Raw genomic sequence first — 21,265 nt, 5'->3', positions numbered from 1 at the left:
TGTACTTGCCTTTTCTAAGCAGATAAGTCTTTCCAGACCTCCCTGAAGCACTTGTACATTAAATTGTTTCTTACGTTGCAGTCTACTGGAATATACATATTGTGGCATTTGCCCTATCTTCAAAAATCCCATTTTACGAGCGTTTTCATTTATCTTTTCATTTTACATATTTGTTCAAAATACTTATAAGCTCTGGCTTCTGGCATCTCTAGCCTCTGCCTCCCACCAGGGATAAAGACCCTCCCACCCTAAAACATTTCTTTAAAATGTTCTGTTTAACATCCAAGAGATACCGTTTGTGTTCAGGATGTTCCACTATTTTACGGAACCCCCACAGTGGAAATGGTTGCCTGCTTTTTTGCAAGGCTGATGATTTTCTTTTATAGATACATTAATGTAATGCCAAAAGATAGTAATCTTCTTCACTAAACTATTTTTAATTACGTTATATGACTTTCCTGCAACTCCAGAATGAAGCCACAGTAACTTTTAATTTTCGTAAGTCGGCTCCTCTGGTCCTCTGCAATTTATTAAGACAGCAGGCTGAACAGCTAGGAAAGTATCCTAGAACTGAAGCAAGTCAAAGGAAAGGTTTACATTTTAATAGAAATATAGTACATCAGGTTGCATCCAAGAGTACCCATATACCAGTGGAATGGCATCTGCTAGCAGAATGGATAACCACCACCACCCCTACACACACACATATTTCAAAAATCTTATCTAAAAGATTGGGGGATCCTCCGGAGCAGATTTGGGGTGGGGGAGAAGGGAAGTGCAAGTCTCATTGCATGATCAGACGTCTTCTTGTGTAACATTGGATGTAGCCCATTAATCGCAAATGATTAAAAGATGTAATCCTACCCAAATAAATGTAGCTATCTTACTGAAAGTTAATGTGATCTCACATTTGAAAGAGCAGTCTGAACCTCCATCAAACTTACTTTGTTTCCTTCAGTAAAATAGTCCTAACTTATAGGCTGCTACTAGTAAAGCTTGATACTGTTATCTCTCTTTAGGCTGCACTCATATATATGGAAGAAAGTCCAATTCAACTAAACAGGACTTCCTTCCAACTACATATGGATAGGATACTGTGCTGTGAATAAGCTAGCTGTGTGAACATGTAGAAGATGCAAAAACATCTGCGTGCCCGATCTATGCGGTAGGGAAGCAGCAAAGCAGAAAAGAGTGGTGCCAATATGCACTTGTTGAATAACTCAGTCTTGTTTATTTGAAAGTAACTGCGATGGATGATGCCCATTAAAGTAATCATACATCCCTTTGTTTATTGCCTTAAAATAAATAGTTTAATAAAGCAACCACCCTGGAGTCTTAAAGGGGACTGTACAGAGTTCGTGAGGCTGATACATTCTGGTTTTTCTTACACTTTCCTGAAACCTATTGCAAAGCAGTCATATGGCAGATAGGATGGGTATGAACGTGGGATGTGGGGACCCCATTGTGCTATCTGGTCTGTGGTCCCCAAGGATTGCTAGCAGGTAGTAATATAGTAGCTAATCTAAACTTTCCCACACTTAACTGCAACAAAACGGAAAGCTCTCTGAAGAGAGAAGGTGTCTGCTGCTACCAATCACATTACTACTTTTGAACGACATAAATATTGACAGAAAGGATTTGCACTGTAATGCAATATAATAATTTTATTTTTACTCTACAACAGTGGATTTCAAACTTTGAGGGACCCTGTAATTCCTTGGAAGCTTATTGCGAGTTTCTTCATATAAAAATAAGAAGAAAAAGATTGGAAATGGCAGACAAGTTGTCCCAAAGACAGCTTTTCCACCATGAGCAAGCTTAGCCCCACAACAATTTTGTGTCAGCAGCAGAGGGGTCCACGACAGGCAAATCTATGAGAAAAGGATTCTTGTAGAGGAAGAACTGCTTTGATGCCACCATTGTTGCAGATCCAGTTGACATGCCCAATGCACTGTCAGATTTAAATCTATGGGATCAGTTTCAGCTTTTGAGGCCCAAGTATGTGAGCGAAGTACATGCAGTAGTGACTTGATTTCATAATGAAGAGCAGTATATAAATATTTTAAATATTAAAGTATCAATTTGTAAAGTTTGTAAATGTCAATTTGTAAAGTTTCTGGGTTTTTTAACTAAAATGTTACATATGAATGCAGCAATTAGGTGTTTGCAATTATATGTATCATTCAGATACTCTTGTCAGGGAATCAGGATTGGTTGTGATTCCCTGGCAAGCCACGCAAACTGCTGTTTAAAGTGTGCAATAACTCTTTCACACTGACATCTATAAAAATGCTCAAGCACTCTCATGTTGCACCCCCCTCAGCTAATATTCCCAAGAAGCCTAGATTACATCCAGCAATTGGCTAAAGTCTCATATCTTTGATTGATTCTTTTGCTCCCACACTTACCATAGATTGCAGTTTTCATGTTAGTAACTAATACATCTTGCCTGAATTCTCCATATGCAAAGTCCCCTGTTCTCCTGAAGACCTCATATACCATGTATCTCCCCCCCCTCTAATTATCTTCTCCTTCTCCTCCTTCCAAATAATGGGGCAACCTTCCATCAGCTCAAATAAAAAGAAAGAAGGAAATGTCTAAGCAGAGCATCAGGCCTGAATTCATGTAAACTGTAATAAAAATATTGCCTTATTAGGTGACTGAATGCCAGCATCACTGTTTCTTGCAATGCTGCTGTCTGAAGAAGTTAAACATTTAGAATCTGTTTTATTTGAACTATCCTGCCAAAAAATCCAGGCCTTTGGACTTTTCCTCCTTGTCACAAAGGACTTCAAACTAAACATGTGAGCCTAAGGGTAAGACAAGGTGAGGACCAGAACAGACAAATATTTGTTGCAAATATGTTAAATTAATATATGCTAATATGCATCACAACAAAGGGGATGGGAAAACACTGCCATTTTTTTTTTAAAGACATGCCATAGCCTCTACAAACAACAGATCACTTAAGTGTTTATTTATGTAGGGCGTTTTCCATTGGTATAAGTTGTTTTTTTGGCCAATGAAACATGTAAAAATGCCTGTGTTCCTTCCAAGTCAGATAATGGAGTCATGTCAGATACTTGGGCTGTAAACATAAAAGGAAGCAGTTATACTTTATATAATACGATTTTAAACCACCACCCCCAGCCCTTTATTTTGCCTAGCTGTCACTGGGAGCAAAATAAGTAAGCAGATCAATATCTTATTATTTAAACAAAGCCAGGAATCCAATGTCTCCAACATAAAGAAATGCTGTTTTATTCATAACAGGGGGTGGCCAAACACTGATTTGTGGGCCATGTGCAGTTTGTGAGCATGGCTCCCTAACAAGGCAAGGAAACGGGATATATGCTAGTGAAGGAGCAGCAGACTCATGTGCCTGTCCTTTTCCACAACTGATCCTTTGCCAAATGTTGGAGTCAGAGCCAATGGTGCAGCTAGGTCACTTCAGACCCAGGACTTAATGATCTTATGGGGATGAGAGATCTTTAGAAGGCGATGCATCTGACTTCAGTTGTGAAGCACACCACTCACATTTCTCTTCTCCCCTCCCTGCCAATCTATGCTTCACAAGTGGTTTGACATTTCTGATATCTTAGAGCAAAAACAAACAAACAACAAAAAACCCTATTTGCTAAACCTGAGGGGGGGGGAGAAATACTCTGGGCATGTGCAGTTTTGCATTTTAAATTCATAAGATGCCAAAAAGTCTACAACAGGCAGCTTGGTCTACCTGTGTAAGCTCCAAGGCCACACTTTAGAACCCTGATCTTCCAGATTTCTAAACCAAATGGTGACCCGACATAGGTAGAGAAGATTCTCCATTGCACATGTTACCCCTCTAACATGTGGTGGCTGACAAAGCTGATTATCTATCTTTTATACTTATTATTAGCCCACCTTTCTTCCATTATGGAACTCAAGGTGGCTACATGTGGTTCCCAGGTGGTCTTCCCTCCAAACACTGACCAGACCCAGATCTGCTTAGTTTCAGCAAGATGACTGCTTCATGTGCCTTCAGACCATGTCTTGAGACTATGAGGCTATGATGGAGGGAGCAGAGCTAACAGGCTAGTCCCTACTCTTCCCTTGATGTAATTGTAACTGTGGGGGGAGCTAAAGAGTGGGGTACCGCAGGGCTCAGTCCTGGGCCCTGTGCTCTTCAACATTTTTATTAATGATTTGGACAAGGAGGTGCAAGGAATGCTTATTAAATTTGCAGATGAGACAAAATTGGTGGGATAGCTAATATCCTGGAAGACGAAAACAAACTTCAAAGTGATCTTGATAGGCTGTAGTGCTAGGCTGAAAATGCTATTTGGGGCTGCATTAATAGAAGTATAGCTTCCAAATCGCACAAGGTACTGGTTCTCCTCTATTCAGCATTGGTTAGACCTCATCTTGAGTATTGCATCCAGTTCTGGGCACCACACTTAAAGAAGGACACAGACAAGCTGGAGTGTGTTCAGAGGAGGGCAACGAGGATAATCAGGGGTCTGGAAACAAAGCCCTATGAGGAGAGACTGAAAGAACTGAGCACGTTTAGCCTGGAGAAGAGAAGATTGAGGGGAGACATGATAGCACTTCAAATACTTAAGAGTTGTCACACAGAGGAGGGCAAGGAACTCTTCTTGATCATCCCAGAGTGCAGAACACGGACTAATAGGCTCAGGTTACAGGAAGCCATATTCTGTCTGGACATCAGGAAAAACTTCCTGACTGTTAGAGCCATAAGACAATGAAACCAATGGCCTCGGGAAGTCGTGGGCTCTCCCACACTAGAGGTATTCAAGAGGTATCTGGACAGCCATCTGTCAGGGATGCTTTAGGGTGGATTCCTGCACTGAACAGGGGGTTGGACTCGATGGCCTTATAGGCCCCTTCCAACTCTACTATTCTATTATTCTTCTATGATTCTATGAATAAGGAGGTGATATGTAAGTGGGGGGGGAATGAATCAATCAACCAATAGTCTGAGATGGTAGTATGCTGGTCAGAAATTCCCAAATCCATGCCCAAGTTGTACTCTCCTTCACTGGATACAATCCACTGGACATTGGATCCTGCTTGGGGGGGGGGGAGACACAGTTGTAAGAGGGAAATGCTGCAATTGGAGTGGCTGTTGGAGGTGGAGGACTTGCTGAAATGAGAGTAGAAATAAGGCAACAGAGTTGGGGCTGTGGAGAACTGCTGAGGAGAGGGAGAGAAGGGACTGACAATGAGATGTTGAAGATAGAGATGTTATCTTACGAGCAGGAGAGTTCTAGGGAACAGATAGTGACAGAGGTAAAATGAGGCATCACCCCTTGGACATATGAAAACTGGTATGCAGCAGCTCTTGTGCTTATAAATATGGCCACTCCAGTATATAATATGTTACATTCATTAGACATTGGGATACATTCCCTTCAGAGTAGTTGTATCAGAATATGTCACCTTAGGATTTGGGCCAAAGTCACCAGTAGCACAAAGAACTACTGAATGAGGGAGTTGTTACTGATAGAACATGTGAAATATTACATTACCCAAACTGAGGGAGAAAGTTTCTGTTTTCCAGTTAAAGTAGAAAGTGGGGGTGTTTTTCATTCACTTTGCCCTTGTTTTGCTCACAGACTGATGACAGAGCCAAGCCATGGGCCTGCTTTTGCCTTGGGAGCCAAAATAAAAGCTGAGCTATTGGAGCTGACTATAAACATATGAAAAGTAAACTTCATGGAAGTATATTAAAAAATTGCTGGAGCAGTAAGGAAATAATCCTATGATATTCTTATTGGCTCTTTTGCATTCCTGGCTCATCCTCATTTCTAGGCCTGGGATGATGCCAGAACCAGTCACCCATTTCAGTTGAGGTTTCGGTTTATAAGAATTAATTCCCCTGGTTTTTCAGGAAAGACAATTCCGTACTTTCTGGATAAATTGATCCTGGTGCAGAGATGGCCAGAACAAGGGCAGTGCACGGGGCTTTTTCTTTCAAAACAAGGTTGAAGTAGGGTATTTTGCTGACCCTGAACAAAACATTGCAAAACTGTTGTGCTTATAAGTGTCTCTGATCGAACCAAGGAAAGACAGTGTGACTCAGAGCAACTTCATTTTAATAACGGAGCATCCAGTATCAGAGGCAGCATGCCTATGTATACCAGTTGCTGGGGAACATGGGTGGGGGTGCTGCTGCACTCATGTCCTGCTTGTGGGTTTCCCGTGGGCAGCTGCTTGGCCACTGTGTGAACAGAATGCTTGACTAGATGGACCCTAAGTCTGATCCAGCGTGACTCTTATGTCCTTAATGGAGAACATTGTATCATTTGTTTGGCATTCTGGAGCACTGCTTCTGATCCACAAGAGAAGCCTCCTTAACGTATTGCATGACCTGCCCTCTGCAGGCAAATTGGCGGCATAGAAGATGGTTCGTTTTCTGACTGCACCTTGCTGAGAATCTTCTTTTTTTGCAGCCCCTTCTAGTAGATGCCCCTTCAGTGTTGCTGGAATGCTGATTGTTGAAGGGAGGAAAATGGAAAAGTGGTGGTGGGAAGGGAAATGACCAGCTGGAATCCCGAACAGGAATTCTACATAGTGCCGTACTTTCTTGTGGTTCCTACTCAGTGCCAGCTCCAGATTTCTGAGGGCCACTTGGACAAAACACCCTCATTGGGTCCCCTCCCTCAGTGAGTCCAGTTCTCAAGCACCATTGTCTCCAGCTGCTATTGCGCTTCCTCCTCTTTCCCATCACTGCTATTGCTTGCTTGACAGGCAGAGAGTTAGTGTTCAAATAAGCAGTGGCATCTACTGCTCCTCCTAACCACTACATCTGTTGTCCATGCCAGAGCAAGAGGCAAGTGAACAAGCAGGCTGCAGTGGTGATGAAGAGGTGCAACTCCAGAGAGCTCTTATCAATTTAAAGTTTGGCAGCTGTCAACATTTGACAGTGTCAGCCGCTTCATTATAGCCTATGGAGATTAACAAAAATGCTTACATCTGTCATTTTTAAAGATAAAGAGATGACACTTAGCAACAAGATAGCACTTAAGCAGGGCTTTAGTTACACAAAGTTTGAAACAGAACTGTTCATCCCTGGATTATTAGGATTTTTAAATGTTTGAAGTTTTAATTCTTTTTTTTTAAAAAAACTGTTATTTTTAAAGATAGAGATGAAAATTAACACCATGATAGCTCTTATGTAGGGCTTTAGCCATGCAAAGTTTGAAGCAGGTCCATTTATTCCTTCAAGACATGTATCAAATATAACATGTAACAAATAAAAAATAAAAAGTAATACATAGTGCTTAGTCTTTAAGGAACCACAAGTCATTGTGTTATTTTCTCCCATGGAGTTGTGGGATTTGGTCATTCTGCATGTTCTAGAGGCATTCACTTCTGTAACTCTGGATTTCTTGTCCTAGGAGGCATTTACTTCTCTGATTTTGCATTTTCTAGAACAAATACTAAAATTGGAAACAGTTTCTGGGACTGAGTGCAGGGTCGAATTGGCTCAGATTACATTTTGCCTTTGCAAAAAACAAAAACTAGATCTATGTATATAATATGGTATATACAATATCTAAATATACAATATGGTATATATAATATGTGATACTTGGTATATTATCAGGTATATACAGTTTTCAAAGACGTGACCAGGCCAAGGTATTTGTTTGTTGAGTATGTTTCATAACTACATCGATAGCTCAGGGGAAGTACTTAAAAATTACACTGGAGAAAAAGACTTGCAAGTGTCCAATATTTTTGATATCCCAATAACTTAAATTAAGATAATGAAACTCTCAGAAAGACAGAATTTGACATGAAAAAATATTTTTCCTAGTGGTCTGAGTTCAATTAAAAACAACAACTACTTTTGTTATAATATTTGCTCCTTAAATTAATGGGAACACAGATGTCCTCCCTCCCTGCCCCCCAACATGCACAAAGTGAGGCTTTTGATATCTCAGGTTTATGTAAACAGATTATTTGGTTCCTGACAAAGTTAAATTTAGTTTACTTTCCATGACTATGCTTTAAATGTCAAATTTCTGCTTTATACATGAATACTTATTATTATTATTATTATTATTATTATTATTATTATTATTATTATTTAGCCTAATTCAGAACTATGCTAAAAATAGATATGGAGAGACATTATAAGAAGGATATGATATGATTGTGATTGCATTCCTGATCAAACACAAATAAGCATGGGGTGTTTTGTTTCTAGTATGTTTTTTTGTTCACAATGCATTTCCAAAGGATCAGCCCTTATAAACAACATTATAGTCCCAGAGGAAACTGGCAACCGCAGAGCTAAATGATTACATCTGCGAGAAACAGCCTCTTTAATTCATCGGGCCAGGAAAGCATATGTAAATGAAGGAATGCTGGAGTCATGAGCATTCCATTCGGCCACAAGAATGCACCCGAACTCTGAAAGTGCTAAGTTCTGGGTGATCAGCTGTACAATAGGTATTCTCTGCAAACACAAACAAATGGTTTTCAGATACCCTTATATTTTGATATGCCATAATAAGCATGGATAGAGGAGGATATCTATTCTGCTCCAGGCTTCACTGAATTGAAATATATTTACCTCAGCTTTGGCTATTGGGTAGCGATGTCTGAGAAAACTATTTGAAGGCTGGGATTTGAAGGTTTTTCTCTGGCTCAGTGCCCCAGACTTCATTTTAGTTCCCACTGTAGCACCCAACTCAATCTGCAGCCAGTCAGGCCAATTCATGGATTTTCTGGCAATTCTGAGCATTTTTTTTTAAAAAAAAGTTCTGCAATTTGCACACATTTCTGAGCAACGTGCACAAATTATGGCGAAAATTGCATAACTTGCAAAAATCCGTCCATCATTTGTGCAAATTGCTCAGAACGTTGTTTAGTGAGTCCAGCCAGTTTGCAGATTTGCTGGGAATTTTGCATATAAGGTGGAAGATTCTGCAATTTGCAAGAATTTCTGAGCCATTTGTGTAAAGTATGGCAAAATTTGCACAAATTATGCAAATTACAGCTGAATCTGTGTAATTTGCACAAAAATTGTTCGTACTTTGTGCAAATTGCTTAGAAATTTGTGCAAATCGCAGAACCTTCCCAAAAATAGGTGCAAAAGGTTCTCAGAGTTTGCAAACACAAACCAACTTGGGTACACTGCAGAACTTGAACCAAAAAGAACCAGGTTTCCCAGTGACAGGCATCCCAGCTATTGGGTTTTACAGAAATGTAGTGAATAAATACATACATAAATAAATAAATATTTATAATGAAAAGGTCTATCCAATTTTGGCATTTCTCTTCTTCTTCAGCCCCCCCCCCCCCCGGTGACATATCACACATTGTTCAGGATCCCACCCACCCCCACCCCCTGGCAAAAAGCTCCAGGGAGGTTTTCAGCATGTGCAGATGGATGTAGGAAGGAAGAGGGGAACAGGAAACTTTACTTCTGTAAACTTCTGTAACTTAACTTATTTAGAAAGAATCAAAGCCAGTCTCTTAAGGCTGGAGTGAAAAGGCCTTCAATGTAAAGATGTCTGTTTTTAAAATTTGACTCATAAATAAGAGCTGTATGGTGAAAACCACAGGTTTTCAAAAGTGTATTGATTTTGCTTTCCATCAGTTAAGTGCACAGAGAAGTATGTTTCATCATCAGGCACAAATGCCAAGTCTCATGAAACTCCTCCCTCATCATTGGTCCAACCTCAAGACACCATTTAGACTATACTAAAGGAATTCTGCCTGTCGTGCCTTCTACCGACGCTCAGCAGCATGCCTGGTGTGAAATGTTTCACCACCTTAGGCAGAGGCAGCGCTGCTGCCAATGTGACACATCCCGCATCCTGCTGTTGTTGCCATCACCACATCAGTGCGCTAGAGAGCCAGCTGGTGGAAAGAAGGGGCTGTGTCTCATGAGACCTTGCGTAGCTGCTGTGAGACTGCATGCCAGTCATCATCTCTTCCTGGGACAACTGGAACGGTTTTCATTATTTTCAAAATGTGAGCCATTTTCCCTAAATCCTTCCTTTTAGCCAACACCAATAGTGCATATTGAGAGTAGAACTTGGACTCTTTCTCACTCCATGAGCTAGCAAACGAATGAGTTCTAGGGCAGGGAAAAATGGGTTTTATCATTTGCAACCCCTCCCCCTAAGTACTGTGATTAGATGTCAATCCCTTCATCCCTCAGCATATTCCTAATATGGAAGTGTATTCAGTTAGCCATCTATCAACATGAAACAAGCCCTCATATCACCTAAAAAACCTTTGGACCAATGGATCCATTCAGGGCTCTGAACGATCTTCTAACTGCATCACAAGTTTCCAATGGTTTAAAAACTGACCCCTAACCACACCACAATTTTGGAGTTTTGTTGGAGGTCCTGCAGACCCCCAGATTTTCAATGTGAATTTAACTTAAGGCACGATTAGGAAAGTTAAGCTATTAAACTGAAATTATTTGAAACAGTGGTGGCCCTCCAATTATGGAATGATCTCCCCGATGAGGCTTGCCCGGCACCAACATTGTTATCTTTTCAGTGCCAGGTCAAGACTTTTCTCTTCTCCCAGGCATTTAACAGCATATGCTGAGTTTTTAACTGACCTGAGAATAGTTGTTTTAAATGGATATTTTTTTTATACTTTTGTTGGTTTCAAAATTTGTATACCTATTTTTAATGTTCATTGTAAATTGCCCAGAGAGCTTCGGCTATGGGGCGGTATATAAATGTAATAAATAAATAAATAAATAAATAATTTGAAACAGAAGGTCATAAAAAGGACTGCAGTTTCATGATAGTTTGAGTGTGGAATTTACCCATCACTTTCTTATGAGAGGCCTACTGGTGATTTGAGTTTTTATTTATTTATTTTAAAAAACTTAAATGCTAGAAATATTTAAATTGCATTATGTTAGAGCAGTTATCATGTATCACTTCTCAAACATTTTTGTAAAATTCACTGGTATATTGTTACTGGCTTCTTCTGGAGTGTGTGCATTAAAATAAAAGAAGAAGAAAAGAATTAATAGCAAGTAGATTTCATTATTCTGCTGGTGATGTTTGTCATGTGCACATCACTGGAGTTTAGGAAATGGAGAGGAAATAATGGTTTAGTGGTCGGAAATGTTAAAGGAGCACACAGTTGCCTTTGTAATTTTCTGCATATTTAGGCTGCAATCCTCTACCGTCAAGGGTGGCCACTTACATATTGCCAAATGGGTCATCCTTTAGATAGAGGGACCATTCAGTTAGAGGATTGTCCTCTGTAAAGTAGGACAGCTGGCCACCCAGATATCCAGTTACTTGGGAATGAGTCTCATTGAATGCAATGATGCTTGCTTCTGAATAGATATGTACAGGATCACACTGTTACTAACTAGTTATTACAGGGGATAGTAATCTGTAGAAAGATGGGTGTTCAGCGCTTCACAGTGAAGCAAAAGCAAACATTTATACTTCAAATGAAGGCCTAGTCCTCAAAAAGAGCCAATAAAGTGGTAAACTGGTAACTGGGCTATACCTTTTCAAACTGTAAGTGGAGGCTCATCATCATCATAAATTTATTTCTTACTCGCCTCTCCATTAGTATTGAATGCTCTTCCATACACAAAAATATCCCTGACTATAGAAAACTAATGTGTCAGGGAGAAGGCTATGCTAGAGCATTTCTCCTTGTCATATATTATATATTTATCCATTTGGTGAGAATGGAGGTGCGTTCAATCATATGGCCCACATGTGCATCCTGAAAAGGTCAAGCCCAGAAAAAGGTTTGGCATCCAACCTTTTGTCATTGAGAACTAGATCTAAGAAGGGCTACATGAAGATATGCATCGGTTTAAATCAAAAGAAAAAATAATATGAAAGAGACCCATTTGTCTCTAATTAGTTTTAAACAATATTAATTAAAATTAATCTGAATTAACTAGTTCTAGATTAGTTATCATGTATCACTTGCAAACATTTCAATTTTTCTTTTCTTGTGAAGCAATGGGCTCCCTGGCCAATGGATGGGATTTCCCATCCACCAGCCATTTCTGTGTATGCACTCTCTTTACCCAATCCAAACTAATGGAGAGAGTTGATCACCAGCCACCATCCCACCAGGGACCTGTTGCCCTGAGGATCCCTGGCAGGCCACAGTCCCCATTGGTTTGCATAAGGGGAAATTAAGGATGCATGGATGAAAACAACTGGTGTGACCCTATTTACCCTATTTCTCCAAGTGTAGTGGGTAGGAATTCCTACACACACACACACACACCTTTTTCATGCATGCACTCTTTTCCCCCATTATTATTATTATTATTATTATTATTATTATTATTATTACATAAATAGATACAAAAGAGAAATCTGAAAGACATAACTTTTGGTTAACCTAGGCCTCTTGAGGACTAGTATCACAAAATTCTGCTGTGTACCTTTATGTCACATCTTTAACGGCAGAGGTGAATTCTAACGTAGGTGGACGCCATTGGAATAGCATGGCCATGTGTCCTACTTTACAGAGGTCTTTAAAGTCCACTGTTGGAAGGACTGTCAGAGGACAGTCATCTAAGACATCCTCTATTTGAAGGACCATCCAGTCCAAATCTGGTTTAAAGATCAAGAGAAATTAAAAAAGGGAGAGTAAGTGGACCTTGAAGTGCCCATCAACAGTTAGAAGCACTGGGAGAGCAGACTGAACAGGTACACAGGGTTGAATCTACCCCTTGTGTGAGTAGAAGTCAACTTGAATGACTGGACTTCCCCATCCTCCTCCTGCTGCAACCAGCTGCACATGCCCTAGATCTGCTGCGGCCTCTGGAAGGTTCCCTGATTTGTGACAGATTTGGGAGTGTGCTGGTGTCTGTAGTGAGGAAGGGGACATCTGCTAGTGGTTCCCTACCATTGCATACAACCCACAGTGTTTCCCACTATGGTGAGATGTGTCATATTTATATTTAAATTATAGTCATTATTTCTAAATTTATTTTAAAAATTATATCTATACAGAAATTAACATACACACATTTTATGCAAATGACCTCTTTTTGAGTGATGCCTTTCCTTTCTGTTGTCGATGCATAACAGACCACCCTACATTGGAAGGAAGGTGTAAGGGTATCAGATCTCCAGGTTCTGTTTTCCTTTGGAGAGTCACTCGATTAATCCATAGGTAATGTCCACAGCTTTATTGCTCTTTCTTCCCAGCAGCATCATCCTGCGACCAAGAACTTCAGTCAGCATTAGAAGAAGCTAAACAACCCCAAAAAGACAATGTGTTCATTCCCGAGTGTGCTAATGGTGGCCTTTACAAGCCAGTGCAGTGCCATCCTTCCACAGGATATTGCTGGTGTGTCCTTGTCGATACAGGACGCCCAATCCCTGGTACATCAACAAGGTAAGACGTTTCACTAGGAGATAGTAACTGGTATTTGAAAACATGCCTTGTTGTCTTATGATATAAGATGATGAGTTGGTCCATTTCCTAAAGAACGGGTGATTGACAAAAACACAAATAGGTAAAGGTATGGCAGACAAGGGGCATGTCTAGACGAACTGATATCCCGGGGATTGTCCCAGGATTATCCCTGTGCATCTGCATAATGCACTGAGGATCCCGGGGGCAGGGAGGGATGATCACTCCCTTGCCCCGGGATGGTCGGGACAGCTTTAATCCCAGCTTTTCCCGCAGTCTCGGGATCGTTCCAAGACCGCGGGCTGTATGGGCAGCTGACTCGGTTTCTTCCCGGCTCCTTGGGAGTAACCACGAGAAGCCGGGAAGCAGGCACAGGGCATGGAGCTCTTCTAGTGCTCCATGCCCATTGGGGGTGGGGAGCAGGGGCAGGGCTTCTTCTTTTTTTACTCACTTTTTCACTGGAGTGCTCGTGTGCTCCAGCGCCTGTGTTGTTGTTTTTCAAAAAACTGGTGGGTGCAACGTCCTCCGTCTTCCCGGGAAGTGTAGACTGAGGGGGAGGATCTTGTGATCATCATATTGTGAGATCATCTCCCTCCACCCACCCACCCGGTCTAGCCATGGCCTATATGTTGTTGTTTGATTAGTCTTGTGGCTTAATAACAACATGTATAATATTTTGGCATGACTAACATTGAAAAGCCATCATGTTATGCAGCCATAATTTTCAGACGACTGCCAATTTAATTGCCTCATAAGAAAATCTTAAATGAGATTCTTAAAGTGACTGTAAGACCACACAACACAGAGTATAAATGTTCTGTCACAAAGCAGCACTATCACAATTACCAGGCATTCCAAATATGGCAATGTTTCCCAATGTAATAACTGCATTCAAATTTTTGCAGTGTGAACTTAATATTTTAAAAGTTTTGAATTCAGATTGAAGTGCTGATTTTAGTAATGAATTCATTTTGATTCCATTAAGAAATTGCCCATGTCATGGGCAATTAAAATCAAAGGAAAATTTGGAAATTTTGCCACTGATATTGGTAGAATAAAGACTGCGTCCTTACTGCCCAGATGCAAATTCTAACTAAAACCCTATTGATTTCATTGAATTGAATCCAGTTGTAGTCATACTTTGAGCAGGCCAATTCAGATCAATGGGACTTAAATCCCAAAGATTTCAATAAAGCTACTACAAAGACAACTAAATCTGGATCCTACCAGCACATGTAGCAATGTCAGATCATTATGCTATGAGAACACAGACACAAATTCCAGTTGCACCCACGCACCCACCCACCCCTGCTTTTTGTATGGCCTTGAGCAAGTCACTCCCTCTCAAATCTTTATTATAAAATTGGGAAAACATTCCCAAAACTCATAGGGTTAATGTGAGAAGATACAAGATTGAAACTGCAACGTTTAGCAGTCTAGTAAAGAAGAAGAAGAAATTAAGTTTGCCAGCATCCATGTAAGAAAAGGAATATAGCCTCAGAAATGTTTCCATTATTTCCCAGAAACAGTCCCCACAGTCCATTTTCACATGATTAACTTCAATGGAGCAACAGTGCTGGAACCAGTAGAAAGGAGAAATGTATTTTTAACATGTTGTTAAATAATAAGTTGAAGTTCATGAATTTCATCTGAGCCAGAAACATGGCAAAAACTTGCAAACCCTCTTCAGCAGATGCAGGCGGAGAAAGTATCACTTTCCAAAGGAAACAATATGGGCTTGGCTTCTTTAGGAATACTGTGATGGAAGCTCACCAGAAACCAAGGCAGCATGTTTAGTTTGATACAAGCACAAATGGGTTGAAAGATAGATCATTCTCCCCACCCCCCTGCTCCAATACAAAACAATGTTTTTGGAGAGTAAACCAGAAAAGTCATTCATTGTTTGTGATGGGTTTCAGAATTTCAGTTGGGGGTGGGCCGTAGTTCAGCAAAAGATCTTGTGATCGATTCTTGGCACTTCCAGGTAAGTCTGGGAAAGACTCCTGTCTGAAACCCTGGAGAGTTGCAGCCAATCAGTGCAAATAATACTGAGCTAGATGGACCAATGGTCTGATTTGGTGAAAGGTGGCTTTCTACGTACCTTGCTCACACTGGGTGTTTCTTTCTGTAAATGGCAGCCTGCACTCATGACTGAAACAACAAAGCCTCCAATGAGGCTTGTGGCACTTTGAAAACATAACAAGTAGTCTTCAATGCGCCACAAGGCTATTCGTTAGGTTTTTAAGGTGCCAGAAAATTCTTTGAAGGCTTTGAAGGAATCTGCATGCACCAAGTCAGGCAAGCTCGGGGATCTGTGGACTAGTGAACAGAGGCCCAAGCCAGCGATTCCTTGCCAGGCCTGGAGCCACAGCCAGATGTCAACGCCATCCCTAAATTACACAAAGACAACATATATCTAAAAACAACTTTGAACAGTCAACCATCACTATAGGACGCATCCAGGGCCACTTAAAATCTCATCATATACTTCGCCTTCCATCCGCAAAAGAGATAGGTCTTCACCTGGCCCCCAAAAGATAACAATGTTGGCACCAGATGAGCTTCATCAGGTAGATCTTTCCACAGTTGGGGGCCCACCACTGAGAAGGCCCCCTCCCTCATTGCCACCCTTTGTACCTTCCTCAGAGCAGGCATCCAGAAGAGAGCCTTGGAGCTAAGTTCATGTTGGGAGATGTGCCCTGTCAAATATTGCTATTCCAAACATCGTTGTAGTTGTTGTTGTTGTTGTTGTTGTTAGTATCCCACCTTTTGCCCAATACTGGGCCTCAAGGCAGCCTTACAAAGTTTAAAACATACATTGTAAATCCTAGGAAAAGTAATGTACCAAAAAAAAAAAACCCCACAATATTAAAACATAAACATTTAAAATACATGACAAAAATATAAGTCATTAACATAGATGAAGGACCAGATTATTCTCCACAAGTTTTAGCCTGCTTCTGAAAGCTCATCAAAGAGAGGGAGCCAGTCTAGTTTCTCCAGGAAGAGAGTTCCAAAGCACTGGAGCCACCACCGAGAAGGCCCTCTCCCATGTTCCCACCAAGTGCGCCTGTGAAGATGGGGGGACTGAAAGAAGGGCTTCTCCAGAAGATCTCAAAGCATGGGCAGGCTCATAAGGGAGAATATGGTCTTTCAATATAGGGATTTATAGGTCAAAATCAGCATGATGAATTGATCTTGGAAGCATACAGGTAGCCAGTGCAGGCATCCAGAGTTGCACACACAAGATCAAACATGTATGGCGATCATAACAATAGATTGCATTCAGGTCTACATTTAGTTCTAGGCAGCCTGAATTGGGGAAATTCTGGTCAAAAATGAACTGAAACAATTTTCTCACCAATCTCTGTGTAGGATACAGAACTTTGCTGTACTGCTGAGTATGTACCCTAATAAACCTGGACTTGGTAAAAAGAACAAAAAGTATGAGCATGGAGTAATGGTTGCAGTGGAAAAACTGGAGGCAAAGGGGGTGGGGGTAGGGGAAGAATGCAGAGTGGGGTATCAGATTAATCTGAGATCAGGCTGTTTGCCAGATGCTACATTAGTGCAGCCAGTTCAAAGATTTCTCTTTCATTCTTGACTTCGCTGTTTAAAAGAGGTCATGTATCAGCAATCAATATCCACTTCATCTAGAGCTTGCCATCAAAACAGCTTCTGTTCTTCTTACTCTAAAGGTGTCTCTTTCACCCACAGGACACATACTCACTTGAGCATGAAATTGCATTGCACCTTCATGGGGCAACCTGTATCTGATGGGCTGTTGGCCAGTTCCAGAAATGTTAGTTTCCTTCGGACAATGAGAAGATAAATTAAACAATGGAGGCGGGGACTATTTATTTCATTCCAGCCATTCGTTATTTTCATGGCTAGCATAGCAACAAAACACAGTATGATTTGTTATTACGGCTTTGAAAAGAGGCTATAAAATAACTATTTAAACAACAACAACAACTTCTTCTTCTTCTTCTTCTTCTTCTTCTTCTTCTTCTTCTTCTTCTTCTTCTTCTTCTTCTTCTTCTTCTATGAAGACACAACTGCTTAGCCCGCACCCAGCCACCATGCACACATATATTTATATTTATACTATGCTTTGTATATACTGCATTAATCCAGTAGGTGTGGATCAGGCCCTTTGCCATTGAAATTCACAAAATCTGAATTTCTCAAGCATCTCTAGATTCCAGCTTGTGAATCTAAGAGGCACTATGTGATAGGAAAAAGTGTTTGTCTCAATCCATAATGCATTCCCCACTTTCCATCCATCCATCCATCCATCCAATTGGGCTGCACTTGAAAACTGGAAGGAATCTGCCAAGAATGTGTGAAAAACAATGAAATACGATCAAGCTATTGCTTTTAGGTGGTTTTCTAGTTAGTGTGGCATTCATGATGTTATTTCTGACATTAGTAGTTCAGGGGTAGGCAATGTGGTGACTGTGGACAACAGTGCACCCCCAGCCACCTTTCATGGCACCCACTAAGGCGCCCTACCCCTCCCACCTTAAAAACAATAACATGCATTTTCATACTGGCAGCTGGGATTGCCTTGAAATAGGTTTTGTTGGTGCTGAAAACTGGGTTCAAAGGAGTTGTTTAGAGTGATAAGGCTCAAACCCCACCTCTGCCTTATACTCCACTTTTGGGGCAGGATACTTGTTTTTTTGCCATGCCTCCCTTCAGCCATTTTGTGGTGGTGCCTAGTTTCCCAAATTGTGAAATCTGCTCTCAGGCCCAAAAAAAGTTGCCCAGCCCTGATGTAGCTAATGCAAATCATCAAACTGTTGCAGTTTATAATGTAAGTCATCAGATTTTGCATCACCACACAGTTGATGTTACTTTAATGGCAGGCTTGATGCCATCATACTGAGCTGAGCTGAGCTATTTCCCCTCTACACACATTGTGTATTTTGACATAAGATGTTCTTTAAAAACATTTACGGTGGCCTTGTTCCCTGTAGGGGATTACATTGCTCTTAGTTGCTTGGCATCATTTCTCCCAATTAATTAGTAATCAGTGGATGGTTAAAAAATCTGTCATTCGCAAGTCCAATTTCTTACACTGGCATTTGCGGAGGAAAAGTAAATGTCATAGCAGTTGCAAGTGGATCAGCTATACCCAAATTGCAAGCAGTAACAGGATTAAAGTCTCATTTCATTTTATTGCCTTTGAGTCTCTTACACTTCCATGAGCTCTACGAGTAATAAGGGTGCATAACACAGAGCCATGGAATGCTGTCCAACTTTAAATCCATCCTTTGGGCAATCTGTTTAAGATTTTATCTGTGAGTAATACAGATACATTCTCATGATGAACTGCAATGGTAGACTTCCAGATTCTGGACATTTGGATCTCCCTTCCATGGTCATTTATGCCTCTAAGGCCTTTGCTAGACCTACCTTAAAATCAGTGACGGAGGAGGGGAGAGCCCGTGATGCAACTATCGCAGGCTGTCGCCCTAGTCTAGACGTCAGATATGATGAACTGAAGGAAAGACCCATCACGTCTGCCATTTTTTTTCCATTTTAAAGGGGCGATGCGCACGAACTCTCGTGCACACAGGTAAGTTTTTTAAAAAATAATAATAATTTGATTTCGCTGCTCCACCTACCCTGCCCCCGATGTTAGTATATTATGTGTAATCTGTAGATAACTAGTCTAATAATATAAAATAAAATAAAATCTAGAACAGTAATCAACAAAGAGTAACCAAAATAGGGTTGGGTGAATGAGCAGTATTCGAGATCTCTAGGATTCTCTGAACATTGCCTTGCTGCTCATCTCATACTTGATACCTGTTTGCATTTGTGATCACTGCTCGCTCAGTATGAACAGAAAAATAGTGCAAATCAAGCAGTGACTGAACATGACATTTGCACAAATTTCCCAAATTTTCACACATTTTGTAACGTGTGCAACTTTCCTTCATAGTCTAAAGCAGGGATAATTCAGTGTAGAGGGAAATTTGCAGAAGTTAGATAATTTGCACAAAATTGAACTGGGAAAGTTGAGCAAATCAAATACAAGCACATGTCCAGCAATTTGTGAACATTTTTGGTGGATATGTTTGGAGCTTCTAACTCAGCACGCTCACATGTTTTGTGAGCAAAAGCAAAATTCTTGTACATCCCTATTTTAAAGACAAACAAATATTCAAGCTCTCAATCTGGAAAGTGACTTGCTGAAAATCATGCAGGAACTGGGAATTAAGGGACATACATAGCTTTCCTTTTCTTGTATAAGAAAATATTATGTGCCAGAGTTTGCTATGGACTCACAAGCTGAAATATTTGCATGATGGATTTATCTAAGTGGGGTAATATTGTTGTAAGCTATTGCCAAATCAGGCAAGTTGAACACATTTTTGGGGTGAAAAGTTTCTGAAAAGGCTCAGCAATTCTTATCTCACAGTACGGCATGAATCGTAATTAATGGATTTCTAGCATGTGCTTTATTTGGCATCTGTGCATGTGTGGCTACAACTTCAGAGAAAGGCTGTGTGCACACCCTGTGTTGAACTTCAGTATAACCACATTGCTTTTGAAATGATAGATTTTACAAATTAAATTGACTTTACGTTGTTGTCCTTTCTTCTTCCTATTCTCCCATTAGATATGAACAGCCCAAGTGTGATAACGGTGCCAGAGCTCATCCAAGCAAAACAAAAGATTTGTTCAAAGGGCGCCAGCTTCAAGGTCAGTATGTTATAAGTGATGTTTAGCTATGGTGTTTATTCACTGAATTAACCTGGGGAGAGACTTCATTATTTAGCAATGGCAAAAATGTTTGGAATATTTTACTGTTGATATTCCACCTAGGGGTGACCACATTACACCAGTTTTAAAATCTCTTCACTGGCTGCCGATTAGTTTCCGAGCAAAGTATAAAGTGTTGGTTATCACCTTTAAAGCCCTACATGGTTTGGGTCCAGGCTACTTGCAGGATCGCCTTCTCCCATGCAATCCGCCCCACACACTCAGGTCCTCTGGGAAAAATCTACTTCAGCTAGCAAAAACTAGATTAACAACTGTTACCCAGAGGACCTTCTCTTCTGCTGCTCCCAAACTATGGAATGGCCTGCCAGAGGAGACGCATCAACTTAACAGTCTACTAGCATTCAAGAAAGCTATAAAGACTGATTTCTTCCGGCAGGCCTATCCAGTGGAATTTTAAGATGTTTTTAAAAATGTTTTTAGGATGTGTTTTAGGATGTTTTTTAGGACGTTTTTAACAATGTATATTATGTTTTGAGTATTATGTATTTTATCATTTATTGTTGCTCCCCGCTTTGATCAGAATGGAGAGGTGGGTAAGAATTATTATTATTATTATTATTATTATTATTATTATTATTATTATTATTATTATTATTATTATTTGAGCACCAGTAGAGCTGTATCACAAACTGAGGTGAGTGTAAGGTGAACTGTACTGACTTTTGTTCTGCTGGATCTTGATTCTACTGTCACAGAAATCAAATCAAAATTTGTTATTAATAGCGATAGAGGTTAATGTGGAATTCTACTGAATATGTGTAATGTCAAGTCTAGAGCAGTGATTCCCAAAATGGAATGATGAACTCAAACTATTTGCTTGGGTGCTATACATATACAAAGATGGCTTTTGTGTAGAAGAATGGATGTCTTCTGTTCTTTTCCAGCATGAGACATGATTTATGCCACCATTCTAATGACAAACGAAAGGGAATTCAGTCATGGCAATGTGATGTCCTTTATTTGTGCCCCCAAAGCAGACCAGAGAGGGAACCCCCCCTCTCAGGCCCACCAACAGCAACTGACCAATACTGTCTCTGCAGTGTCCCAGCCTACTGTGTGGCCATGAGGCCCC

At 40.5% G+C, this 21,265-nt stretch overlaps 1 protein-coding gene across 1 annotated transcript in view; it reads left to right on the top strand.

Moving 5' to 3' along the window:
- The window catches only part of SMOC2 (SPARC related modular calcium binding 2), a 165,252-nt gene that overhangs the window by 103,589 nt on the left and 40,398 nt on the right, over positions 1-21,265 (top strand). Inside the window, exons 8-9 of the mRNA XM_063125418.1 lie at positions 13,188-13,377; positions 20,030-20,112. Of these exons, the coding sequence (XP_062981488.1) occupies positions 13,188-13,377; positions 20,030-20,112 (273 nt within the window). The remainder of the gene's footprint in view (positions 1-13,187; positions 13,378-20,029; positions 20,113-21,265) is intronic.

This window comes from Elgaria multicarinata, chromosome 4 (genome assembly GCF_023053635.1).
Source record: "Elgaria multicarinata webbii isolate HBS135686 ecotype San Diego chromosome 4, rElgMul1.1.pri, whole genome shotgun sequence".
Classification (NCBI taxonomy): Eukaryota; Metazoa; Chordata; class Lepidosauria; order Squamata; family Anguidae; genus Elgaria; species Elgaria multicarinata.
Note: the sequence above shows the minus strand (reverse complement) of the source record. Positions and strands in the feature narration are given on the sequence as shown.